At 54.7% G+C, this 26,816-nt stretch overlaps 1 protein-coding gene across 2 annotated transcripts; it reads right to left on the minus strand.

The window, feature by feature from the left end:
• Positions 1–3,080: 3,080 nt before the first annotated feature.
• Positions 3,081–24,757, minus strand: Atp1a3 (ATPase Na+/K+ transporting subunit alpha 3). 2 transcript variants are annotated; one of them, XM_046455844.2, is made up of 23 exons: positions 24,623–24,757; positions 20,234–20,320; positions 20,085–20,144; positions 19,742–19,945; positions 18,659–18,772; positions 18,406–18,540; positions 17,225–17,342; positions 16,848–17,116; positions 14,680–14,878; positions 14,492–14,601; positions 14,273–14,407; positions 12,267–12,459; positions 11,827–12,002; positions 11,611–11,747; positions 10,572–10,722; positions 10,184–10,352; positions 6,071–6,225; positions 5,871–5,994; positions 5,202–5,347; positions 4,624–4,754; positions 4,093–4,194; positions 3,670–3,761; positions 3,081–3,426 (listed from the first exon to the last, which is right to left on the minus strand). In XM_046455844.2, exons 1-23 carry the CDS (start codon positions 24,626–24,628, stop codon positions 3,398–3,400), a joined length of 3,042 nt encoding a protein of 1,013 aa, XP_046311800.1. In that variant the 5' UTR covers positions 24,629–24,757; the 3' UTR covers positions 3,081–3,397. The 2 variants fall into 2 exon arrangements, with proteins under 2 accessions (XP_046311800.1, XP_046311799.1); XM_046455843.2 differs by having other exon boundaries at positions 20,234–20,359; positions 24,623–24,750.
• Positions 24,758–26,816: the final 2,059 nt, after the last annotated feature.

The following is a 26,816-nucleotide window of genomic DNA, read 5'->3' on the forward strand; positions in this document are numbered from 1 at the left end:
AATTGAACCCAGTACCTCACACATGCTAGGCAAGCGCTGGACCACTGAGCCACAACCCCAGCCCTGAGGATTTGTATTTTTTGCAGTGTTGAGGATTGAACCCAGGGCTTCACACATGCTAGGAAAGAGCTCTACTACTGAGTTAGTGTGCAAAGATTCATCTGGATCCCCACGTGGGTACTGCTGCATGGCCCCACCCGGCTTTGGAGAATTAAAGACCTCAGCCTAGTAGAGAGCCCAGGTTTTCCCGCCCACTTTCCTTGAGACCCCACCCCTCTTCCCACAGATCATTCAGGCAGGCCATGGAGGAAATTGTTTAAAGCCAGAACATAGCCCCTGCTTGCAACACAAGCCATTCTTGTGTCCAAGGGAGAGTAGCACCAAACGTGTTACTACTGTTTGAGGAGGCATAGCACAGATTCTAAGCCTGATTCTGTGAATTTTTAAAGAGGAAGCTAGAATTATGGAGTCAGACTCAGGAGAAAATCCAGGCTTTGTGGCTTTGACCTAGTCACCTCTCTGAACCTCAACGTCTTATCTGGACTAGGGGATCCTAATGATACTACACTCATGGGGTTATGATGCTTCAATTAGATGGTTCTTGAAAGAATCATGATGCTGTTCAGTAAATGTAGACATTGTAATTACCACTATATTATCGTGAGTATTCTGGGTTTTTCTATAGTTCAGCCTCCTTGAACAGTAGTAACATGTTAGGGGCTGCTCTCCCTTAGACACAAGAATAGCTTGTGTTGCAAACAGGGGCTATATTCTGTCTTTAAACAATTTCCTCCATGGCCTGCCTGAATGATCTGTGGGAAGAGGGGTGGGCCTTAAGAAAAGTGGGTGGGGAAGCCTGGGCTCTCTAGTAGGCTGAGATCTTAATTTTCCAAAGCCTGGTGGGGTTATTCAGCAGTACCCATGTGGGGATCCAGATGAATCTCTGCCCCCTAACTCTTGCCTTCCAAGGTTCACATCCCTTTGTACTTTGAGGCCTGCTGGGAGGCATTCCTGGGGCTAAGGAAGGTAGTCCCTGTCAAAGGGGCTGCTGGGATGGGCCAAGAGGCCCCCTTATTGGTTGGGTCCCAAGATGAAGCTGAAAGAACTATGCTTTGAAGACCCGATTGGCTAAATACTGGCCAGTAACTGATTATTGGTGGGTCTCTTTGTTGTCCAGAGGCTGTCAGTAAATTTGGTTTAGATTTTCCAACTTGGTCCAGCCTTGCTTCAGAATTCAGTGGAGGACTGTGAATGTACAATTGGCCTGAGCATTAATGTTGGTGGGAGGGCACAGAGCTTCCAGGGGGCCGAGGAATCTTGGGAACTAGGTTGGTGGTAAATGCCCAGCTGCCTCTTCCCATGCCAGTCTGGGAAAATCTGAGTTTTATTTTTGTTGTGGAAGCTGCTGAATTTCCTTATGTGAGTGGAGTGAAAGCCCCTCATTCCGTAACCCACTGGTTCTTGCTCCATGCAGAGGACATACTTGCTGTAAGGCTTTGAGCTGCCAAATTGTTCGGCCACGGCCAGAGATGGGGCTGCAGGAGAGGCGGATGGCGGGCTCCAGAGAGAGAGGGGTGTTGTGGGGGGAGGCTCTTGGGATAAGGTAATTTTGGGAATTGGGGCCTGGACACAGGAACATTTGGAAGCCAGGCATGGTGGCACATGCCTGGAATCCCAGCAGCTGGGGAGGCCAAAGCAGGAGGATCCCAAGTTCAAAGCCAGCCTCAGCAACTTTGGCCCTAAGCAATTTAGCAAGATCCTGTCTCAAAATAAAATATATTAAAAAAAGGGGGGCTGGGGATGTGGCTCAGGGGTTAAGAGCTGGGAGTTCAATACCTGGTACCAAAAAAAAAAAAAAGGAACATTCAGGAAAGGAGCCCTTTGAAACAGGGTGGAAGAGAGGACCCTAAGGCTGAGACATTGTAAGGGATGGGAATTTGGGGTCCTTGGGAAAGGGACCTATGGCAGATTGACTGAAGTAGCAGGTGCTGGGAGATGAAGAGTGCCCTGACCCTGAGGCTCCTTCAGCTTGAGGTTTCCTTCCTGCCTCCTGGATTCTGAGGAAGTGGAGCTGAGAGGGCAGGAAGATCTTAGTTAGCACAGGCAGCCAGAAACCTGGGTGATGGACCCTGCTCTGTGACCCCTCTCTGGGCCTCGGAGTGCATCTTCCCTCAATGGATCAGTAAAGCCATCTGTAAGGGGTCCCAGGAGAGGTCCAGGCTTATGTAGCTCCCCTGCTCCCAGAGCCAGGCTCTGTCCTGGACCACATGGCCCCCGTGCTCCTGCTGCCTCCTCACTCTGTTCCAGAGCTTCTCCTTCAGATGTTGTCTGTGCGGGGCGAGTGCACACTCCCAGGGGCTCTCAGCTCCTGGCCACAACTTGGCAATGGAATCAGATAAGCAGTTGCGTCTGGAGGGGGTGGACTGGAAAGAGGCATGAAGGAACTTTCTAAGTGGATGGAAATGTTCTTTCTACACCTCAGTTGGGGCGATGATTGCACGGACATAATTTTAAAATCACTGACCTGTAACCTTAAGATTTGTGCGCTTTACTGTATGAAAGGTGATCTCAGTACAGATTAGCATAGAGCTGCCATGGCCTCCCTTCAGATTCCAGATGTGTTGCCTCCTAGGTGTGTGACCGCAAGCAAATTGCTTTCCCTCTCTGTGCCTCATACCTTGTGAATATTAAATGAGCTAAGACACTCAGAAATGCTTAGAAGGGGTGTCAGTGAATTACAATCATCCTCATCATCACATCATGGTCTCCTAGGGTCCTATCCCAACACAAGGCCCACCACCTCTGCCATCCCAAGACTGAGTCCCCTCCATCTCCCTGTCCTCACCCCATAATCCCATCACCTGGCCAATTCCAGCTGCTCTTCCTCTAACTTCTGTGAATGATCCTGTGACCCTGAGATTCCATGACTACAAGCTGGTGGGTGTCAGGCTAAAGTGGGCTCAAGTGAGTCACCCAGCAGTGAGCCCTGAGAGGGGACTCCATCCCACCCAGGGCCCCAGCCAGAAAGCAAGCAGAACACAAGGCCCGCTTCTCTCTCCCCACTGATATATTTGATAATTGTCCAGAACCAGAGATGGCATCAGCCATTGGGGGGTGGGGAGTGGCTGAGGGGGAGTAAAAAAGAGCCCAGGGAGGGGGTTGGGGGAGGCGGGAGAGGGCTGAGGAGGGGAGAGAGACACAGAAAAGAGGGAGGAGGGAGGCCAGGGCCGTGGGGGAGAGAAGCCAGCCAGAGGGAGGGGCGGGAGGTGATCGAGGGGGTGCCAAGGGGGGACCACAGGGAGAGAGGGCCCCTCCCCCAGAATACAAAATGGGGGGTCCGGAAGGGACGTCCTGGGCTTGGGGGCAGGGAGGGGGTGGCGACGTGGCAGGGCTGAGGTCAGTAGTAGGTTTCTTTCTCCACCCAACCTGGAGAGACAAAGAGGCGAGTGAGAGATGGAGACAGGCAGAGGGAGGGAGGGAGACAGTACACACGACGTGAAGACAAAGACAAAGAAAAGGACAGACACACAGACACCCTCTGAAAGAGGGATGGGAAGAGGAAGAAGGGGGAGGAGCCTTCGGAAGGTGATGGAGGGAGATGCCCGGTGCATGAGCGCCCCCTGGAGGCTCCTCTCGCCGGGCCCCCCCAGGCCCACCCCACAGCCTCACCCCCTGGGTTCCTGCGCAGGATGAGTTTGCGGATTTCGTCGTAGACGAAGATGAGGAAACTGTAGGGGAAGGCACAGAACCACCAGCTGGGCCTGCAGAGGGAGAGGAGGGCGTGAGTCCAGCGATGGGAGGGCTAGTGTCCCATAACCCTCTGGGCCCTGGGCCCTTTCTGGGGCCTGGGGGCTGCAGAGTCCCCCCCCTGCACCTCCATGAGGATAGCCTATGGGGGAAGGTTGGTGGCATCAAAACAGAGGTGGCAACAGGGGAGACATAGTGAGGGTGTCCAGAGAAACGTGGGAGAGATGGGGCCAGAGATCCATGGCTGAGGCCTGGGGCTGGCGGCTCAGTCTGTGAGCACGTCCCTTAAGTAAGGGCTCCAGGAGGGTGTGCAGATGGGGGGTCCTGGGGGCCCAGGACGCTCACTTGAGGGGGTACATGCGAAGGGCCACGTCCATGCCAGGGCAGTAGGACAGGAAGGCAGCGAGGGCCGTCTCCTCAAATAAGCCGAAGATCAAGATTTTGTTCCTGGAGACAAAGGTGAGGCAGGGCTTAGCCCAAGGAAGCCCGGCACCCCGGCACCCTGGCACCCCAGCACCCTGAGCCCACAGAGACAGAGACAAGGGTGCAGACACGCAGGCACAGCAAGCGGCAGATGGAGAGAGGCAGCCCCAGAGACGGCGATGTGTCCATAGAGGGGGCAGAGACCCAGAGAGGAGATGTCCCCTGAGAGGGAGAGAGGCTCACAGAGACAGAGTCGTGGAGAGAGAGTGACGCAGAAAGAGAGGGAGGGACAGACACACAGAGGCAGTGAGTGGTATAAAAAGGCAAACCAGGTCTGGGGACCTGCACACGTGACCCTTGAGAAGAAGGCAGCTCAGAGGCAAGGGGAGGGACACAGACAGACAGAGGGACAGGGCAGATGGCTCGCGGCCTTCTCGGGGCACTGGCCCTCACTTCATGCCCTGCTGGAACACTGAGTTCCTCCGGGTCTTGCAGATGATCAGATCCGCCCACTGGACTACCACGATGCTCACAAAGAAGGCCGTGTGGCACGTGAACTCTACCACCTTCCTCTGCTCGTAGGTCTGTGGAGAAACCACAAGGATGCAGGTGTCATCATGTGACCGTGGCCCAGGCCACTGCCCCACTCCCTGCGTGGGATCCCCAGGATCTCAGATGCGTCTCCCCTCTCGGGGCTCATAGCTCTGGGGCAAGAGGCAGATGTTTGAGGAAAGAGAAAGGGTCAGGGCTCTTGGTGGTCTCCCAGGGACCAGGGAGAGGAGGAGGGACAGCAGCCAGGCTTGGAAGGGACAGACAGAAACAGGGAAGCAGGGCTGGCAGGGCCAGGAGGGTTGGCAGTTAGGACATGTCACCTAGGGTGTGCTGGGCCCAGAGCTCAGGACACCCCATGTGCTAGGCAAGGGTCTGGTGCTGGGGTGGAGGGGTCATTGTAGAATTTGACCCCTGTGTGGCCGGGACAGCTTGCCTGAGGCTCCTCTGTGGCTTGGAGGATGCCCACCAGCCCTGCTCACCCACTGCTGCCCGTAACTGTCCTCCAGGTCGTTGACGGTGCGGTCATCCCAGTTGAGCCGGATGCCCACCAGGTTGCTGGGTAGGAAGCCATTTTCTGCCAGGATCACAAAGTAGGAGAAAAAGCCACCAAGAGCCTGGATCATTCCTGGGGAGGAGAGAAGGTGCCAAGGAAAGCTCAGAGCTCATGTGCCAGCACACCCCGAGACCCTTGGTGGCCTGTGGGTTGCCTTGGTCCTCTTGCCCAAGCCATGTCATCTGGAGATCTTGGTGGTGAGGCCCTGAGATGGCCACCCAGGTCAGGGACCTCAGGGGGGGGCTCTTCCCAGTGGATAACCTGGGAGCTCTCTGCCACCTGACCCAGGCCACCTGAATACTGCAACATCCTTGAGGACTGGGCTTGACTGTTAGGCCCTCTATGGAGGAGTGACCTCCCCAGGTCTCTGGCCACTGCCACAAAGCCTCTGCTTTGCTAGAACACTCCCGGGAACTCCTGTCCTGCACCTCTAGAACTCTGCACACAGCAGGGAGGAGCAGGCAGAGAGGGTGGGGTTCCAGCCCTGCTCCCAGAGAGCCCCCAGGCTGATCCTGCCCCTCTTCCACCCTGCTAGGTGAGCACGAGGCTTCTGAGAGCTTCTGTGGCAGCGTCAGCGGGTGGCCCCAGCCCTCACCGATCTGCCCATAGGCCATGCTGATGAGTCGCTCATTGACCAGCTTGTCTGTCCGAGGGTTCCTGGGCTGTCTCTTCATGATGTCGCTCTCAGCAGCCTCATAGGCCAAGGAGATGGCAGGGACCTGGGTGGGAGAGGCTGGGTGAGTAGGAATGGGAGGACTCTGCCCTCCCAGGCCTAGGGGTGGCCATGGGACTCACCATGTCTGTGCCCAGGTCGATACAAAGGATGGTAATGGTGCCCAGCGGCAGTGGGATGTTGGCCATGATGAAGAGCAGGAAGGGCGTGATCTCGGGGATGTTGCTGGTGAGGGTGTAGGCGATGGACTTCTTCAGGTTGTCAAAGATCAGGCGGCCTGTGGAGGACAGGGGTTGGTTCAGAGCTTGGACGTCCCTGCCAGGGAGCCTCGTGTCCTGGCCCTCCCTTCCAACCCACCCACCTACCCACCTTCACATACAGACCTGTGACCACGTTGCCCCTGCTCAACCATCTTGAAATACACCCCTGGTGGACGCCTGTCTGGCAGTTTCTGTCTAAGCTAAACATCTCCCTTCTCCATTGACCCAGTAACCCCACTTCCAGGTCTATACCCAAGAGAAATGAGCATTTATGTACACAAGAAATCAAGTTCAATGACGTTCACCATAGCGTGAATCATAACGGCCAAAAACCAGAGCCAACCCAGTGCCATGGCAGGTGAGTGGGTGAAAGAATCAGAATATCCAGACCACGGAACACAGCCCAGCACAGAAAGAAAGGAGCCACGGGTGCAGCCACCCCACGGCTGAATCTCAGGTGCGAGAAAAGCAGACCCCAGAGCTTCCAGACTGTGCTCCCACGCAGCTGAGGTCTGCCACGAATCCATGGAGCTGCAGGTCAGGGGAGTGCTATTTCTAGAAGGGCGATACAGACTGGGAGGAGACACACTTGAATGGGAGGTGGGTGTGTTTTCTCTAGTGACTGGAGCCTGGTGGTCACTCAGGAGTGTATGTGTGCCAAAATCTGTCATCACCTTACTCAGGTATGTGTTTTATACATCAAAAATGGGATCAGGGGCTGGGGATGCGGCTTAAGAGGTAGCTTGTTCGCCTGGCATGCGTGCAGCCCGGGTTCGATCCTCAGCACCACATACAAACAAAGATGTTGTGTCTGCCGAAAACTAAAACAGAATAAATATTTAAAAATTCTCTCTCTCTCTCTCTCTCTCTCTCTCTCTCTCTCTCTCTTTAAAAAAAAAATGGGATCAGGTCCGGCACAGTGGCAAGTACCTTTAACCCCAGCTACTTGGGCTGAGGCTGAGGCAGGAGAGTGGCAAGTTGGAGACCAGTCTGGGAAACTTCATGAGACTCTGTCTCAAAATAAATAATAAGCCAGGTGCAGTGGTGCACGCCTGAAATCCCAACATCTTGGGAGGCTGAGGCAGGAGGATTGCAAGTTCAAAACCAGCGTCAGCAATGACAGGGAGCTAAGCAACTCAGTGAGACCCTGTGTCTAAATAAAATACAAAATAGGCCTGGGGATGTGACTCCTTAGTCGAGTACCCCTGAGTTCAATCCCAAGTACCTTCCCCCCCAAAAATAAATAAAAAATAATCTGGGCACCCTGGTGCCCACCTGTAATCCCAGTGTCTTGGGAGGCTAAAATTGGAGGATTGCAAGTTTGAGGCCAGTGTTAGCAACTTAGAGAGACCCTGTCTCAAAATAAAAAATCAAAAGAGCTGGGGATGTGGCTCCGTGGTTAAGCACCCCGGGTTCAAAAATAAAAATAAAAAAATAAAACCACACTAAGTTATCACCTAAGATTGGCTATTAGCAAAAAGATTAAAAGGGGAGAACATGGAGAAAAAGGAAATTCTTGCACACTGTTGGTGGGAATGTAAGTTAGTACAGCCATTATAGAAAACAGTTTGGAGGTTCCTCAAAAAATTAGTAATGGAACTACCACATGATCCAGCAATCCTACTCCTGAGTCTATATCCAGAGGAAGGGGAACCAGTCTATTGAAGAGACATCAGCACTGCCATGTTTATTGTAGCACTCTTCCCAATAGGCAAGGCTTGGAATCAACCTAGGTGTCCATCAATGGAGGAATAAATAAAGTGTGGTCCAAAAACACAATGGAATACTATTCAGCCAGAAAAAGGATGGAATTCTGTCATTTGCAACAACATGGATGGGACTGGAGATCATTATGTGGAGTGAAATAAGCCAGGCACAGAAAGACAAATACCATATGATCTCACTCATATACAGAATCTAAAAATATTGACCTCAGGGCTGGGAGTATAGCTTAGTGGTAGAGTGCTTGCCCAGTATGTATAACACACACACACACACACACACACACACACACAAAGGTGATCCCATAGAAGTTGACGTGGGGAAGGTTGGGGAGATGTTGATTGATGAGTGCTAACTTACAGTTAGACGAGTAAGGGGCTAAGGGCGTACCTTAGTGTTAGAGTGCCTGCTCAGCATGCCTGAGGCCCTGGGCTCAACCCCCTTTGCACAGCTGGGTGACTCCAGATACCAATTATGTATTGCATATCTCAGAAAGCTAGAAGAGTCAGGCGTGGTGGCACGTGCCTACAATCCCAGTGACTCAGGAGTCTTTGGCAGGAGGATTGCAAGTTTGAGGCCAGCCTCAGCAATTTAGCAAGGCCCTTAGCATGTTAGTGGGCCTCAAAATTTAAAAAAATAAAAAGGTCTGGGGATGTAGCTTAGTAGTCAAGCACCCCTGGGTTCAATCCCCAGTACAAATAAATAAATAAAACTAGAAAAGATACTGAATGGTTTTGCCATGAAGAAATGACAAGTGTTTGAGGAGACACTCATGCTTAACCTGATTTAAACACTGCACCATGTATGCATATATGGAAACATCACATGGTACCCCACTAATAGGTGTCATTTTTATGTATCGGTTAAAAAAATAAAAAGTCTAGGTCCCGATGGCTGCAGAGGACTGGATCCTTTGGTCACCTTTGTGTAACAAAGAGCTCTGGGTGCCCCCACCTGAGAGCCATTCTCTCTCCTGGCAACGTGCTGCTCCTCACCAACTACCCCTTCCTCATGGGAGAACCGCTCATGGGTGAAAGGCCGACTTGGTCTGCTTCCACACAAACCAGAGGGTGGCAGTGGGTGGGGAAGAAACCAGATGAGCTAGCAGGGGATTCACGATGCCATCCACTCTACTTTTGGTATCTCTGAAACTTCCCCTAAAGGTAGTTACGCTCCCCGCCCCCCCCTTTAGAGAGTCCTTCCTTGTCCCCTGTCTGGATAGGACTCTTATAATTAGCTCTCACAGAGCCCTGTGTTCTTCCCACCTATCACAGTTGTAATTATGTGTTTGTTGGCTGCCTTGAGTAAGGGGGTCTCTCCGGACCTGGGAGAGCAGGGACCACATCTGCACTGCTCACAGCTGCACGCCTGGCATCTGCAGGGTGCACATGGTAGGAGCCTGTGAGCATCTGGACCGAATGGGAACGGGATCTGTGGGCATGCGCACTGCACATGCATAGAACATGGCCGACTGGAAAGTTAGCCGGGGTTGGGGACATAGGAGACAGAGTAAGGGCACTTAATTTGTCACATAGGAGACGAGGGTAAGGGCACTTGTCACTTGGAGTTGGTTTCACTGTGAACTATTTTTTTTTTTATTTTATTTTTTACAGTAGCCACATTTTCAGATGGGGGAGAGAAATAGAAAAAAAAAAATCACCAAAGCACAAATAGCACTTATTTCTGTATGAGGTTTTCTGTAGTTCTGCACTTTCTATACTGATGAATTACTTTTGATGATCAGAAAAAAATGAAATGTCAACCGGCCCCTTCACAAGAAGGAGCCTGCACCTGGAGCCCCTCCACCTCCAACACCAGCCTGGCCACACCCCTCACCCACCTTGCTGGGGACAGCTCCCCCTGCCTGTGACTCCTGTCCCTGCATGTGGGAACTCCCAGCATGGCCCACTGATTCCATTCCCTTGTCCCTGCCCATTTAGGGAAACTAGCTGAACCCCCAGCCCAGGCAGAGGCCAGCCCTCCAGAGCCTCTAGGACCGTGTGCTTCCCGGTGGCTGCACTGGAGAGGACTTTTACATGATTCCAAGTCGGCCTCATCCACCAGACCATACTGTGCGGGGCCACACAGGGACACGGAAATGCATCAGCTCCGAGCCAGAGAGCAGGGAGGACTGAAAAGGGCAAGCTCAGGTGCCCCCTGCACTCTGAAGTCCCTGCATCTCTGGACTGCTCTCCTCACCCTCCCTGGCCCCCTCAGTGACCCAAGTCTACAAAGTCACTGCCAGCCACTCACCCTCTTCCACACCCGTGACAATGGAGGCAAAGTTGTCATCCAATAGAATCATGTCGGCTGCCTGCTTAGAGACATCAGAGCCGGCAATGCCCATGGCCACCCCAATGTCAGCCTTCTTCAGAGCAGGGGAGTCGTTCACACCATCGCCAGTCACGGCCACAATTGCTCCCTGGCAGAGGAGAGGGTGAGGGTGAGACCCAGGGGTCCAGGCCCAGCCCTCCTCCCTCAGACCCGGGGGTCCAGGCCTCAACTTCTCCCTCAGACCCAAGGAGCCAGGCCCCGGCCCTCCTCCCTCAGAACCAGGGGTTCAGAACCCCCAGCTCCTCCCCCCTCAGACCTGGGGGTCCAGGCCCCCGCCTCCCACCTCAGACTCGGGGTCAGAGCCCACCTGTCTCTGACAGCCCTCCACGATGATGAGCTTCTGCTGTGGGGAGGTGCGGGCAAAGACGATCTCAGTGTGATTCTGTAGGATCTCGTCGATTTGCTCAGAGGTGAAGTCCTTGAGGTCGGTGCCGTGGATCACACAGGCCTTGGCATCCCTGAGAGGAGCAGGAAGAATGAGTGTTCCAGGACAAGGCAGACGGATAGACAAAGAGACAGATGGGCAGCACCACAGACAGGAGAGCCAACGGTCCAGGGCTGAGAAAGGAAGAGGTCTCTGGGGGGAGGGACAGAGATGAAGGCACCCGGGGGAGTGGGGCAGGAGGAAGACCTCAGGAAAGACTGAGGGCCACTGATGTAGAGGAATGTGGGTACTAGACAGGTAGGAAAGGTGACAGCCACAGGTGGGCATGAGGACGTATGGAGCTCCATCAGATCCTCTGGGATAGCAATTGTTAGGCAGCCTATTTTATTTCACTTCATTTTTTAGCGCTTTAATATGTGTATATGTATACTCACACACACACATGTATACACATTTTTTTTCAGGTGTTGATGGACCTTTATTTATGTATTCATATGGGGTGCTAAGAATTGAACCCAATGCCTCACACATGGAGGCAAGTGCTCTGCCCCTGAGCCACATCCCCAGCCCCTATTTTATTTTATTTTTGATGTTGGGGATGGAACCAGGGCCTCGTGCTTGCTGGGCAAGCGCTCTACCACTGACTGCACCCCCAGCCCTAGTTGCCCATTTTAGTGAGGAGGAAAGTGAGGGTCAGGGAAGCTAAATGACCTGCCCGAGGTCACGTGGCGATGAGTGGCCATGCTGGGAAGTGACCTACACCGTGCTAGCCCCTGTGGCTATGGTACCAGGCAGCCACCTTCACAGCAGGCAGCACCGGATGGTCCCCAGGTGCTGAGCAAACAGAGGAATCCCCAAAAGGAAGGGGGTGAGCAGCCCAGAGGGAAGCTGGACCAGACAGATGCCTTGTGGAGATGGCCCTGATGCTCTCCTGTGTCCTGAGCTCAGCGGGGTGGCTCACCGTGGGTTGACCTGGCTGACAGGGATGTTAAGCCGGGCGGCGATGTCCTCCACAGTCTCATTGCCCTCGGAGATGATGCCCACACCCTTGGCGATGGCCTTGGCTGTGATGGGGTGATCGCCCGTGACCATGATGACCTGCAGGCATTGCTCGTTAGGGATGGTCTGGTCTCCCCACAGTGTCCTCCCTGTCGTCCCCAGCTCCCTCCGGCCACACCTTGATGCCTGCGCTCCGGCATTTGCCCACGGCGTCAGGGACGGCTGCCCGGGGAGGGTCAATCATGGACATGAGGCCCACGAAGCAGAGGTTGTCTGTGGTGAAGTTCACGTCATCACAGTCGAAGGCGAAGCCCTTGGGGAACTGCTCCTCGGGCAGGTAGTAATGGCAGAAACCTGGAGGCAGGGTCAGGGCGGGGGACATGAGCTGTCTGGATCCTGGGCCACCAATCTTCCCAGAAAGTCAATTCTCCTTTCCTAAAGGTGCCTCCCCTCTCCTCCATTCATGCCTGAAGCCACTCAGCCACAGTGCATGCTGGGAGCCCCTCTTCTGAGCCAGGCCAGGCTCTGGGTAACATTACATCCCTCTTTGGCCCCAAGGAGCCCAAAGAGCTGGCCCAGCCCCTGTACCCACAATCATGCCCCACCCACGGTGCATACCGAGCACGCGCTCGCCCAGGCCCCCGAGCTCCAGGTAGGCATTTTGGAAGGCTTCCTTCATCTCCTCGTCCAGTGGCTGCTCCTTGCCCTGCAGCAGGATCGTGGAGCAGCGGTCCAGGATGCGTTCGGGGGCGCCCTTCATCACCAGCAGGTATCGGTTGTCATTGGGGTCCTCCGTCTCATGGATGGATAGCTGAGAAGCACAGAGGCAGTTGTGCCTGAGCCACATGGGAAGCTGGAGGCCACCGCACCCAGATGGGAGAGCACTGTCCCAGCCCCACAGAGCCATGGTGGAAGGACAGATGTCCACCAGGGCTCCCCCCAGAGGGCACTGCCCACATCGCTCTACCCTAGACAGATGTTTTCTGTTTCTTGGAGTCTTAGGGAGATCTCTGCTCTTCCTGTCTCTGTCTCTCCATCTCTGTCTCCTACAGGAATGCCAGCGTGGATTACCTGCCCTCTCTCTCTGCCTCACTCTAGTCCTTCTCTTCCCTCACCTGAACTAGCGCTAAATCTGCTCAGTTCGCCTCTAAAATGTACCCGGAGTCTGGACTGTCCTCCCCCCACCCGCTGCTGCCCCCACCCACAGCCCAGCTACCATCATCCAACACCCGAATCCCCAGATCTCCCCTTCCCGTGGTAGCCGGCTGGAGGTGCAGCCTCGTGGGAGAGAGCTTGCCTAGCATGCATGAGGCCCTGGGCTCCATCCCCAGCACCACAAGAATGTGATAGTTTCCCCAAAAGTTGAACAGAGTTATGATATAAACTGGCATCCTCAGAAAGGAATGCAAATGCGTGTCTGCACAAAACGTGTCCACAAATGTCCACAGTAGCACTACTCTTAAGAGCCAAAGGGTGGAAACCCAAAGGTCCGCGAGTGGATGAGTGGGTAAACACAGCATGGTCAACACATACAACATAAGACTGGTCCGGCACCAAGAGGAAGGAAGCTCGGATACACAGCATGACTAGATCTTGAAAGCAAGATGCTTCCGTGAAAGAAGCCAGACAAAAAAGGCCGTGTGTTGTATGACTCCATTTTTATGAAGTGTCCCAAATAGGCAGATCCATAGAGACAGAAAGTAGGTTAGTGGTTGCTTAGGGCTAGGAGGGTGGAGGAAGAGGGGGTGGTGATAGCTAAGGGGTGCAGGGTTTCTTTCTGAGGTGATAAAAATGCTCTAAAACTGACTATGTAGGTGGTGCGTGTATCTGTGAATAAATACACTAACTGTTGAGTTCCACACTTTAAATAGATGATCATGGCATGTGAATTATATCTCCATAAAGCTATTTAAAAGGATGTGAGTCAAGTCCTGTCTCTCCTCGGCTCAGAGCCCTCTCATTGGCTCACATCCTCCTCAGGGTTACAGCAAGTCCTCGCCATGGTCCAAGAGACCCCAAGGGCTCTGGCCTCACCTCCTACCACTCCGGCTACCAGGATGTTGTTCAGACAAGCCACGCTCCTGCCTGAGGGCCTTTGCACACACCATCTACTGCCTGAACACCCTTCCCCCAGATACCTGCAGGGCTCCCTCCCTCAGCACAGTATTTCCTCATGACTTTGTTATTCCCTGTCTTCCAGCACTAGAGTGTCAGTTCCAGAGAGGAGGAACTTCACTGTTTTACTCTCTACCATGAGCACCCACAGGATCTAAAACACGGTCAATGTGGTGGCTGATCAAAAAAAGAAACTTGATGAAGGTGTGAAAGTTGCTGCTGTGGCCGAGGTCCCTGGCTGGTGTCCACCCTTAGCTGGGCAAAGCTCTTTGCCCCTCTGCGTCTCCCTTCAACAGAGATCTCACGCTGCCTCTCATGCTCAGGTGCAGCCAGCCGCCCTCCCCACAGGCTGGGTACTGTCTTCCCATGTTACAGATGGGGAAATTGAGGCTCTGCAAAGATTAGTATCTTGCCCAAAACAGGACAGTAGGGCAGAGGTGACTGCTGTCCAGATGTCATAGAGAAACCGAGGCCCAGGTGGGCCGCCCTAGAGAGCCCCAAGTTTGTACCTGGTATTTGTTGGTGGAGTTGAAGGGGATCTCGGCCACTTTCTTGTTGCGTTCACGCATCAGCTTCACGGAGCCGGAGGACAGCTCGATGCATTTGAGTAGGGCAGACTCGGAGGCATCCCCGGCCACGTCCCTCTGTGGAGAGAGAGTGCCGTTAGGGCAGGAGCATGGGGCAGAGTGGAGGACAGGGGGCCAAGGGGAGGCGGTGGCTGCACCCACCTTGAGCACAGGGATGTTGTCTTGACCGCCTTTGAAGACAGCACGGTTGCAGAGTCCGGCGATGTGGGACAGGGCCACCCACGTGTGTGAGCTCTTGTCAAAGGAGGTGCCTGAAAGTGGAGGGAGCATGTGAGTAAGGGGCTCCCAAGGCCGGGTGCCCACCACCCCTGCCCTGGGCCCCCACCCACCTGACTGATCCTCAGTGGTGTCAGCCTCGTGGATCTGATTGTCAAACCACATGTGGGCCACCGTCATTCGGTTCTGGGTAAGGGTCCCTGTCTTGTCTGAGCAAATGGTGGATGTAGAGCCCAGGGTCTCCACAGCCTCCAGGTTCTTCACTAGACAGTTCTTCCGAGCCATGCGCTTGGCAGTCAGGGTCAGACACACCTGGGGGACGTGCGAGGGCAGGTGAATTGCAGGTGGCAGCTGGTGCAGGGTGACGAATGTCCACAGCCCACCTGCCCAGCCCAAGGAGACTTCTGGGTGGCCTGAAAAGAACAGTACCATCCAGCACTCCTCCCTCCAGGTACAGATCCACAGAAACAGGCTCTATGTGCCCCTGGAGACACACACTAGAATGTTCACAGTCGCAAGCTTTATAATAGGCCAAACTGAAACAACCAGAGTCTACTCAGAGAAAGGAGATACTGGGAAAATCAGAGATGGAACACTATGCATCCATTTAAAAGGATAAATTATCATTGCCTCCAACTAAATGACTGAAGCTCAAAAACATCATGTTTAGCAAGAAGAGACAGATAAGAGTCCATATGGAATTATTCTCTCCATACGAAATTTGAAAAACGGCAAACTTAATTTCTGCTATTCAAAGTCCAGAGTTAGGGGCTAAAGCTGTAACTCAGAAGTAGAGTGCTTGTCTAGCATGTGTGAGGCCCTGGGTTCAATTCCTACCACCCACAAATCACTAAAATAGAAGCCATATATAGGGGTTACTCTTTGTTGCGGGCTGTGGGTCCCAAGGTCAGGAGGGGACTGCTGGGGGACTCAACCTGGGAGTAGCTGACATAGTGATGTGGGACCATTTGTATTGTCAAATTGCATATTCACAGTATGTGCAGTCCTTTGTGCATGTATTATACACCAGCAAAAAGCCTTTTGACATGTAGGTCCTTTTTTTTTTTTTGTACCAGGGATTGAACCCAGGGGCACTTAGGCACTGTGTGAAATCCCCAGTCCTTTTTATATTTTATTTAGAGACAGGGTTTGCTGAATTGCTTAGGGCTTTGCTAAATTGCTGAGGCTGGCTTTGAACTCATGATCCTCCTGCCTCAGCCTCCCAAGCTGCTGGAATCTCCACCATTTTTTTTTTTAATTTTTATTTTTTGTGGTGCTGGGGATTGAACCCAGGGCCTTGTGCATGTGAGGCAAGCACTCTACCAACTGAGCTATATCCTCAGCCCTAACATTTTTACTTTTTATTTTGAGACAGAGTCTTGTCAAGTTTCTGAGGTTCACAATGTACTTGCAATCCTCCTGCCTTAGCCTCCTGAGTGGCTGGGATTACAGATGTACACCACCATGCCTGGCTGTGTGGTAGTTTTGAATATGCTAATGTGACAAATCTTGCACCACACATTAAGTAGAATAGGGGAATCAAGGAGCAGAATAATATTCTTAAGGTGGCCCCATGTACTTTGAAAACAACATTAAGGGGACTGAGGTGCAGCTCAGTGGTAGAGTGCTTGCCCAGCATGCGTGAGGCCCCACATCTCATCCCAGCACCACAAAGAAGAAAGAAAGAAAGAGAGAAAGAGAGAAAGAGAAAGAAAGAAAGAAAACCACATTGAATGAATGTGCCTACCAAATACTTCTAGGGTGAACTGATAGCTGGTAGTGGGAGGGAGACCATTTGTTTTTTTACACGTGTTTGTTGGGTCCCCCCCCCACCCCGCCCCGCATTCGTACTGGGAATTTAACCCAGGGTAGTTTATCACTGAGCTACATTCCCAACGTTTTTTTATCTGAGACAGGGCCTCTCTGAGTTGCTGAGGCTGGACTCAAACTTGCAATCCTCCTGTCTCAGCCTTCCAAGTCTCTGGGATTGCAGGCATGAGGCACCACACCCAGCTGAGACCATTTACTTTTGAACTTGACCTATTCTTCGGATTTTTTGCTTGAGTGTGCACATCTTAATTTTGTGAGTTAACCAACGTGATAGTATCGCAGACCTCTGTGTCCTGCAGTGGTTCTTAGGATGTTTGCATGTGTTTTGTTTGTTCGTTTGGATTAGGAGGCCCCTCTTTATTCAGGGCTGGGAGGCCCAAGCTGTCCTTATCAAGAACACAGCCATCCAAGCCCAGCCCCTCCTCCCTCAGCCCCTGGAGCCCAGCCTTACAGTGACAGTGGCCAGCAGACCCTCTGGGACATTGGCCACGATGATGCCGATGAGGAAGATGACAGCCTCAAGCCAGCTGTACCCGAGAATGAGGGAGAGGATGAAGAAGGAGACGCCCAGGAAGACGGCCACACCAGTGATGAGCTGAATGAAGTGCTCGATCTCAATGGCGATGGGCGTCTTGCCCACCTCCAGGCCTGAGGCCAGGGTGGCGATGCGGCCCATAACAGTGCGGTCACCAGTGGCCACCACCACACCCCGAGCCGTGCCTATAGGGTGAGAGGGTTAGGTCAGGTGAGATAAGGCTCAGGAAGGCTGATCCCTGGGGCCCATCCCCTTGCTTGCCCACCTGGGTGTCCCAAGCATGCCCAGCTCACCTTCCACGCAGTTGGTGGAAAAGAAGGTGATGTTCCGAGTCTCCAAGGGGTTGTCATGTGTGCAGTCGGGAGAACGGGTCTGGGGCTCAGATTCTCCGGTCAGGGAAGAGTTGTCCACCTGCAGGCGGGGGCAGTGGAGATAAGGCTCAGTCCAGGGCCCACGGTTAGAGGGCATGTGTCCAGGGGGGGATTAGGGTGAAGTCTGTGTCTCTGGAGGTGCCTAGCTGGGCCAGTGGCATCTGGGAGGCCAGAGAATGGGAACATGAAGTGTGAAGGGTACCAGACTACTTGCCAAGGCCTAAAGTAACTGAGGGTCTCTTAGGCCTGGGGCTGGGATCTGGACTCCTTGGGCCTGAAGGAGGAGGACTAGGTCTTGTACCACTGAACTGATGGAGGAGGGGTGGGGCCTGGCCCCCTGGGTCTGAGGGAGCAGGGCTGAGGCCTGGACCCCTGGGTCTGAGGGAGGAGATCTGGGCCTGGACCCCTGGGTCTGAGGGAGCAGGGCTGAGGCCTGGTCCCCTGGGTCTGAGGGAGGAGATCTGGGCCTGGACCCCTGGGTCTGAGGGAGCAGGGCTGAGGCCTGGTCCCCTGGGTCTCAGGGAGGAGGCAGGGCCTGGCCCCCTGGGTCTGAGGGAGCAGGGCTGAGGCCTGGACCCCTGGGTCTGAGGGAGCAGGGCTGAGGCCTGGTCCCCTGGGTCTGAGGGAGGAGATCTGGGCCTGGACCCCTGGGTCTGAGGGAGCAGGGCTGAGGCCTGGTCCCCTGGGTCTCAGGGAGGAGGCTGGGCCTGGCCCCCTGGGTCTGAGGGAGCAGGGCTGAGGCCTGGACCCCTGGGTCTGAGGGAGCAGGGCTGAGGCCTGGTCCCCTGGGTCTGAGGGAGGAGATCTGGGCCTGGACCCCTGGGTCTGAGGGAGCAGGGCTGAGGCCTGGTCCCCTGGGTCTGAGGGAGGAGGCTGGGCCTGGACCCCTGGGTCTGAGGGAGCAGGGCTGGGGCCTGGCCCCCTGGGTCTGAGGGAGGAGGCTGGGCCTGGACCCCTGGGTCTGAGGGAGCAGGGCTGGGGCCTGGCCCCCTGGGTCTGAGGGAGGAGGGCTGGGACATAGACCTCTGGATCTGGGAGAGCAGGGCTGGGGCCTGGGATCCTGACTCCTGAGTGAGAAGGACAGAGCTGGGACGCAGGCCCACCTTGCAGCCATGGGCCGAGATGATTCGCAGGTCAGCTGGAACTCGGTCTCCGCCCTTGATCTCTACCAAGTCCCCAACCACCACCTCCTCAGCATTCACCTGCATCTTCTCACCTTCCCTGATCACCAGTGCTTGCTGTAGGGCAGAGCAGAGAAGAGTCACCTCCCAGACTCCCTCTGTCTGGAGGGTCACTCTGCATGACTCTCTGCCCACCTGCCCACACCCTTCTGGCCCTTCCCAGGGCATCCCTTACCTGGGGAACCATGTTCTTGAAGGACTCCATGATCTTGGAGCTCTTGGCCTCCTGGTAGTAGGAGAAGCAGCCAGTGATGATCACTACAGCTGCCAGCACAATGCCCAGGTACAGCTGCAGGGAAAGGCAGGGGCATGGGGTCATGGTCACCAGAGCCATTCCCCACCCATGCCCACCCCATGTTTGTGGAACTTCTGGGAAGGGAGCTTTCTATCAATGGGTTTGTATTTGTTCATTTTAATTTGGATGTCTGAGTCTGTGTGTCTGTCTGAGCCCCTCTTCCTGTATTTGGCTGTGTTTCAGTCTCTGGGACTGTCTCTCATGTGTGTGTGTGTCTGTCTGTCCATCCATCCATCTGTCTTCTTGCCTACGTTTAAGAATCAGAGTGTTTGCAACTGTCTGTCCATGTGTCTTTAGGTCTGTCTCTCTGTATACCTGGCCTTGCATTTATACGACACCGAGTCTCTGTAGATCTCTTTCTCTCTGTCTCTTTCTCTCTTGCAGTCTCTGTCTCTGTTGGTCTGCTTCTGTTTGACAGTCTGCATCTGTGTGTCTGTCTGTGCTCATGTGTCTGATCTACGTGGCGGTGTTTGAATCTGTGCCCTAGTGCATCCACTGTGTTCATCCTACAGGTATATGTAGGCCCATGTGTGAGGACCCCTTTGCAGCTGTGTGTGGCTCTGTCTCCAGGCATGGCAATCGTGGAGATCGTGTCTTTTGTTGGGCAGATGGGCTCTGACCCATCAGCAAGTACCTGGGTCTCTACCTGAGTACACTCACTGACTCTCGGGGTATTTAACAGGCTGTGACCACTTGATAGTGTCCATCCCTAAGGTTGCTGAGATGACCCAGCCTGGGGACAGAACCTCAGCTCATACCTCCTGCTGTATGACCTTGGACAAGTTACTTGGCCTTTCTGAGCCTCTGATTTCCTTGTACCTGATCTGGTTCTCTCATTGGTCATTATGAGAGTCAGAGGAGGAATGCAGGATTTAGAAAGTCTAAAGAGACCAGGAGGCCTGAGGGGTGGGTAAGTTGTGTTCCTAAATGTGTGAGGCTTTGGAGGGGAGAGAGAGCACTCACATTGTCACCAGAGGGGTCGTCTTCAGTGCCTGCCTGTATGCCATAGGCCAGGAAACAGAGGATGGCCCCAATCCACAACAGAATGGAGAAGCCCCCGAAGAGCTGGCGGCAGAACTTGACCCATTCTGGGGTGGTAGGCGGTGGCGTGAGCGCGTTGGGCCCATCCCGGGCCAGGATCTCCTGGGCTTTGCTGTGCGTCAGACCCTGGGGGACACACAGAACCGTCCCTGAGCAGCGCTGCATCCCAACCCACCCTGGTACCCAGGCACCCAGGACACCAGGCCCCGCCCTCCTCCCTCAGACTCCGGGGTCCAGGCCCCCGTGCTGACCCAGCGGCCCTCACCTGCACGCAGTCCGTGTTGTATTTCCGGCAGACCTCTTCCACGGACATCTTGTGTTCTGTCTGAGGATGGAAAGAAAGGAGACGTGAAACGGGGCCTACCTCGGGGCGAGGGGGAACTCTAGAGGGCACAGGCGTGAGGTGGGGCTTACCATAGCCACCTCCTTCTTGAGGTCATCCAGGTCCCGGCGCTCCTTGCCCTTGCTCTTCTTGGGCGAGCCCTTGTCATCTTTTTTGTCCTGCGAGGTGGCGACACGATAGCTGTCAGAGCCACCAGACTGCGGGCGAGAAGGGATTCCAGAGGGACACTGGCCCTGCGAGCCCTGCCTCTCCTGCTGGCCTGTGTCTCTCTATCTCGGGGTGTGGGGCTGTCTCTGGGGCTCTCCATCTGTCACTGAGCTCTCCCTGTCTCTGCCTGGTGTCTCTGGGCATCTCTCAGAACCCCTGAGTCTGGTCATCTGACTGCCCTCACAGTCTCTGGCTCCAAGCGTCTCTGGAACTGTGTCCCTGAGAGTCTCCCTGTGGCTTCTTTCTCTCTCTGATTCCATTGGTCTGTATCCTTCTGTCTCTGTCTTTTTATCTCTGTGTGTATCTTCCTGTCTCTCCCTCTCTTTGGGTCCATCCAACCTTCCTGTGCTCTGTCTCTTTCTAGGTCTGGCTTTATGCCTAACTTTGTGGTCCCTCTGTCTGTCTGTCTCTTGATCCATCCCACCAGATCTATTCGTGTGTCTGTCTTATTGCTGTTTTAGTCTCCATCTCTTTATCTCTCTTATCTTGTATCCTTATCTCTCCAAGGCTGTTTCTCTCCCTTGGTCTTTCTCTCATTATTTTAGTTCTCTCTCTCTCTCTCTCTCTCTCTCTCTCTCTCTCTCTCTCTGTCTTTGGGTCTCTCTGTGATTCTGCTTCTGTCTCTCTTCCATGATGTTTGTCTCCATCTCCTGGCAATCTCTCCCAGGGTCTGCTATTTCTGTCTCTCTGGTTCTCTTTGGGTTCCTATCTCTCTCCAAGGTGCTGCCTTTTGGTATCTCAGACTGTATCTATGGACCAGTTTTTCTGGTCTCTGTGCCTTTCTCCATCCTTTTCTCTTCTCCTGTCGTTATGTCTCTATCTTCTTCCCTCCATCTGCCTCTTTCATGATGCTCCATGTGTCTCCACCCGGTTCCCTCCTCATTTCACCCTGTCTTCTCTCCCCCTCCTCCTCCCTCTTATGTGTGTGTGTGTCTGTCTCTTTCATCACCCCCCCTTTCTTCTTCTTCTTCTCTCTTTCCTCTTTTTCCTCTCTGGGTCCACCTCAGTCTCTCTGTCCTTCCTGCTCTAGGTCATATATTACTTCCTCTGTCTTCTTGGCCTGGCTTTATTTTCTGGGTCTTTCTCCAGTTCCATGGACATTTCAGGCAAAGGACACAGAAAATCTTAAAAGGTTCCACAAGTGTGGCACAGAGGGAGAGGAAAGGGCACTGCAGGTGTTGGTCACAGCTGAACAGGGGTGGGGGTGGGCAGCCTGCTGTACCCAAGCAGCCAGTCCTGAGGGCCTTGATGAAGACCCTGGCTTCTCTCCTGGGGATAGGGGGAGCCAGAGATGATCTTGAACCAAAGTGGGCATTGCCAGGTCTCTGGAGGACTGAGCAGGGGCTGAGTGGGATGATTTGGAGGAAAAAGAGGCAGAAGCCTCAGAACTGGCTTGAACTGAATGTGGTGTGAGGGGAAGGGAGTGAGCTTCAAGTTTGGGGGCCTGGGCAGATGGGGAGGGTAGTGTCCCATGCAAGTAGGAGGGGTGGGCTGAGGCCAGGCTCCTGTAGAGGGCTGCTGACAGATCCTAAGGGCCCACAGCCAAGCTGGGATCCGAGGCTCAGCGCGGCTCAGCGCTAATCTCCTCGTGACCTTGCAGAGGCCTGAACTGCCTGCTGTCTGCCCCAGACCTGCAGGCTGAGTCTAGGGGTGCAGGGAGGGCTGTAGTCTGCGGGGAGTCCCAAGGAGGGGTTCAGGGGTGGGAGGGAGGCTTGGCCCCTGGCCAGCCCTGCAGCAGCACTGCGTCTCAGACACAGAGGCATAGAGGCTTGGAGGAGATGGAGGCAGCTGATCCTCCATCCTGAGCTCTGTGCTAGGGGTGGGGTCTCAGCTTCCCCACATGAATGGAGGGATGTGCAGATAGCAAGTCATGAGGTCAAGCTGGAGAAGTGAGCAGGGAGGTGGGAGCAGGGGCAGATGGGGGTCTGGTAGAAGTGGGGCAGGAAATCTGCCATCAATCCCTGAAGTCTTAGGGAAGGTTAGGCAGCTGCTGCTTAGGTCCCTGACAGCTGGGGCTGGGCCTGATTCTTGGGTCTGAGGGAGGACTGGGGACTGGACCCCTGGATCTGAAGGAAGAAGATTGGGGCCTGTACCCTTGGGTCTAAGAAAAGAGGGATGGGGTCTGGGACCCTAGTTCTGAGTGAGGGCCTGGGGCCTGTACTCTTGGGTCGGAGAGAGGAGGGGCTAGGGTCTTGACTCCAGGGACAGAGGGAGGAGGACTGCAATCAGGACTCTTGGATCTGCAGAAGAGCTGGGGCCTGGACCTCTGGATCAGAAGGAGGGGCTGGGTGACTGGATTCTGGGAGCTGGATTCCTGGGTCTGAAGGAGGAGGGCTGAGGTTTGGACTCCTGGGAAAGAGGGAGGAGGACTGGAGGTCAGGACTCGGGGGGGGGGGGATGGGATCTGGACTTCTGTGTCAGGGAGGAAAGCTGGGACTCCCGGGTCCCTTGTAGGTGAGTCTGGGCTCCTGACTGTCCTTGCCATGGCCAGACTGCCTTGGGGGCAATTTCTATCTGTTGCAGTGGGGGAACTGAGGCTTTCCCAGTCAAGGCAGGAGGCCCAGATGGGCGCACTGTGGGAGGGAGCACCTCTGAGCGTGGGGACACTCCTGTCTCCCTGTAGCCAGCATCTGCAGTTCCTCGCCATTTTCCAAGCAGTCTCCCTCCTGGATGCTGGCACGGCTTATTCAGCCTCTGCACCTCTCAAGTGCCCCACCTCAGGTGCCTGTGGCCCTTGTCTCTGAGTGCCTCTCCCTGGCGCCCCTCTGCCCTCTGCCTCCTCTTCCTATCATTCCTGCTGACTTTCCTGTATCTGGATGGGAAATGTCTGTCTTTGTGTCTCTCCTTTTTGTCTCCAGGTCCTTTTCCATGTCCCACTTTACCACTCCATGGCTCTCTGCCTATGTCTCCATGTCCCTGTCTCTATGTCTATGTTTCTTTCTGTCTGTCTCCTTTCTCTCTGTGTCTCTGTCTCTCCCTCTCATGTTTAAATCCTTTGCTTCCCCTCCTGTCCCCATTTTTTTCCCTAAGATTCCCCCCTCCCCTACCTTCTCTAAGGTATCTTGGCCTCAGCCCTCTCCCCCAATCTTCCCATGCTCCCCTCCTCCATTTCACTTACCTGAAAGTCATCACTAATTCCCACCTCCCTGTTTCTCTCCCTGTGTCCTCCCCCCACCCAATTCTCCCCACCCCCCTCCCACCCCAACCCACAGATCTGCAGCCCCATCCCCCACCTCCATCCTTAGGCCCATCAGCCTCCATCCGCCATCTTTCTCCCTATCTCTCATGTTTCCTCTTATCCATCTTTCCCATCCTGATCCTCTTTGGCCCACCTACCTCAACCCACCCACCTCCTTCCCTGACTCCCCACCCCAAAGACCCCAACCCAGACACACAGGGAGGAATCCAGGGCTGCAGCAGGGGTCAGGTGGTCAGCCAGGGAAGGAGGCGGCATCTGCTGGAGAGACTCACAGAGAAGGACACACGGACACAGAGGCAAGGGCATAGCAAGCAAGCACGCTCCCCACCACACATTTGCACTCTCACACCCTCAGCCAGGGGCTCAGACTCTCAGCCATGGTCCTCTTGCTCCTCCCCCTCTTCCCAGCCCCTCATATCTGCTCCCCCAGATTAGGGGCTGCACACACACTCTGCAGCCCCAGGCGGGTGCACTTCGGAGTGCCCCCAACCAGGCCTGGAAGGAGAAAGAGAGGTCATCTGATGTCCATTTCCCAATTTCCCAGCCTGGACCTATCTCCACTCAGCCAGGGGATCAGGGGGCTTCGACACACCCAGACACACTAACACAGCTCTCGCACACGCTCAGACACCACTGGGGCCACAGATGAGGGGTAGACAGTGCAGCCAGGGCCTGACAAAGTCAGGAGCTCACACACGCAGTCATGCCGCACGCAATCCTGCAACTGCATACACGCATCCGACAAGGTCAGGCAGAGATGCTAAAGGCCAGCCCATGACCCCTCGGATCCCCGCACACAAAGCCAAGCCAATATGCGCCACAGACCCCCTCCAGCCCTGCGTCCCCCCTCCCCCCAGCCACAGCCGCACAACTACACGGACCCGCTGGGTCAGCGGGGTCACAGGTCCCCAAAGACCTGGCCCCAAAGCTCAGGGGTCTTGGAGCGCCCGGCCTCCGCACACACCCAATGTCCCTGAATCACAATGTCATACACAAACACACACACACACACACACACACACACACAGAGTGCCCTCCTGGCCCCAGCACCTACCCCCATCTTGGCGGCTCTGTGGGGAGAGGCGCGGGTGGGCGAGCGGCGGCCTCAGGCGCGGGCTCGGGCTGGGGGCCTCTGCAGCGCCCGCGCCTCGGTCGGAGCGTGCAGCCGTCGGTCTGTCTGTCCCACCGCACAGAGGCTGCGGCGGCTGCCGCCTCCGCCTCCTCATATGCCCGCGCCCGCGGGGGGAGGCGGTGCCGTCCAATCCGGGGCGCCGCTGAGCTGATGGACGGCCCGCGGCCCCACCCCCGGTACTGCAGCTGTCCTCCCCCACCCCCACCCCGTCTCCGCAAAGTGGAGGCGCCACTAGGAAGGGGGGAGTACTGCGTGGAGGCGGGGGAGGGATCCCGGAGACCCCCTCTATGGAGGGTGGGGCCTCTGAGAAGAGGAAGGGCTGCAGAAATCCCCTCATTGTAGAGGTGTGCCACCGGGAGAGGGACCCACTGAAGGGGGTGGGGGCGGGGTAGGGGGAAAGCCCGAGTGAACCACCGCAATAAGGCAGGGGCCCCAGCGCACCCCCTCTGCAGTGTGGCAGGGTGGGGCTGGAGTCTGGGTTGGTGCTGTTCAGGGGGATGGTGCTGCAGGAGAGGAAGCTGGAGGACGCAAGAAAGCAAGGAAGACCCCAAACTGAAGAGGGGTGCTGCAGGTGGGGAGGAAGAGTCCTGAGACTGCCCACTTCCCCAGTGTGCGTTCCGCCATGGCTGAGATATAGGAGATATAACTACAGAGTACACAGCCAGGAGACACCAGGAGGCCCAGGAAGTGCCCAACACCAGTTATGCACCACAGTCACATTCCATCACACACCAGCCTGTACCCTCACCTACAACACTATCCATCGCACAAACAGAGGCTCACACAGGAAGGAAACACACATAGAGCACACGCTTTGCAAAACCATCAAAGCACAACAGAATCATCGGCACAGTTGAAAAGCGCCATGTAGGTCCCACACCCTCAGAATGCTACATCACAGACCCATCCACTGCATCTGACCTTGCACCATCTCAAAGACCCGCAATGTACAACCCATGAACAAGATTCACCTTTACATCACACATGCTCAGGCCTCCAGACACATCACAGGACACACGAGCTATTGTGGACCTGGACACCATCACATAGCATCACACACTTTATCATACACACTGCTCCCTTGTATGTCTGGACACGAGCAAAGGTCCACAGTACAAAATTGCCAAATTGTTGTTGTGAATGACAGACAAAAAGATGCATACACTCACACACAGTACAACAGTTCACAGAAATAAGTCATATAACACCATCCCACACACCTCTCACATATCACGTATTATAGCACTATCACGTACACCTTTGTGACACCTCCAAACACAGCCTAACACTCCCACCCACATGCCACACCCCTATCACAGAAAGTACACACACACACACACACACAGCCGGCACCCACACACCAGGCCTGCCACACACACACGCAACACCATCAGCCACCCCGTGGGACCTGAGGAGTCATAACCTCCACTCCCACTCCCAACACCACTTTGCTTCCATGAGAAACATCCCAGACTCTCCCTGGGAATAGAAAAGAGGGGTGTGGAGAGAGAACACCTGACCTTGTAGCTTTCTAAGAATGGATATCCCTCCCATCTATGGAAGTGGAGATATGAGGCACACAGGCTAGGAACAGGGAAGAGCCTGGTGTGTGGGAGTGGGTGAAGATTAAGGACCTGGTCAGGGAAATGTGTGAAAGGCTGAAGGCTAAAGTGAGAGACAGACGGGGAGAGACAAAGTCAGAGCCACATAGATGACCTTGGACAGGTTCAGGGATAGTGCCAAAGGAGAAGGAGGTAAGGAGGACTTCCCCAGCACTCAGAGCCTCATCCCAATCTTTTTCTCTGACCTGTCCCCAGTCCCTCTTGCTGTCCCTTGTTGCCATGGTAACAGGGAGACTGACTCTGCAGCAAGAGGAGGCAGACCAGGCTGTTGCCATGGAGACTGGGAGAGGCAGGAGGAGCCACATCTTTCAACCCAGGTACATTGCTACTAGACACCCCCTCCCCAACTCCAACCCCTTCCCCAGGGAAGGACAACTTGTATGTCTACACTCATCCCTTTTCTTCTCTGTCATCTTGGCCTGAAGGTCTGGGACTAGACCAGGTGAGGATAGGACTGGGGAGATAGGGAAGCCTGGGAAGATGGGGGAGAAATA

Source organism: Marmota monax, unplaced genomic scaffold, assembly GCF_021218885.2.
Source record: "Marmota monax isolate L192 unplaced genomic scaffold, Marmota_monax_Labrador192_F-V1.1 WCK01_AAM20220418_F8-fsc00149, whole genome shotgun sequence".
Classification (NCBI taxonomy): domain Eukaryota; kingdom Metazoa; phylum Chordata; class Mammalia; order Rodentia; family Sciuridae; genus Marmota; species Marmota monax.

Coding starts and splice junctions, on each gene's coding strand:
- Atp1a3 (XM_046455843.2), bottom strand. Junction 5,995..6,070: donor TCGACCTGGGCACAGACATG/GTGAGTCCCATG, acceptor TCTCCCACCCAG/GTCCCTGCCATCTCCTTGGC. Junction 4,195..4,623: donor GTGTTCCAGCAGGGCATGAA/GTGAGGGCCAGT, acceptor CTTTGTCTCCAG/GAACAAAATCTTGATCTTCG.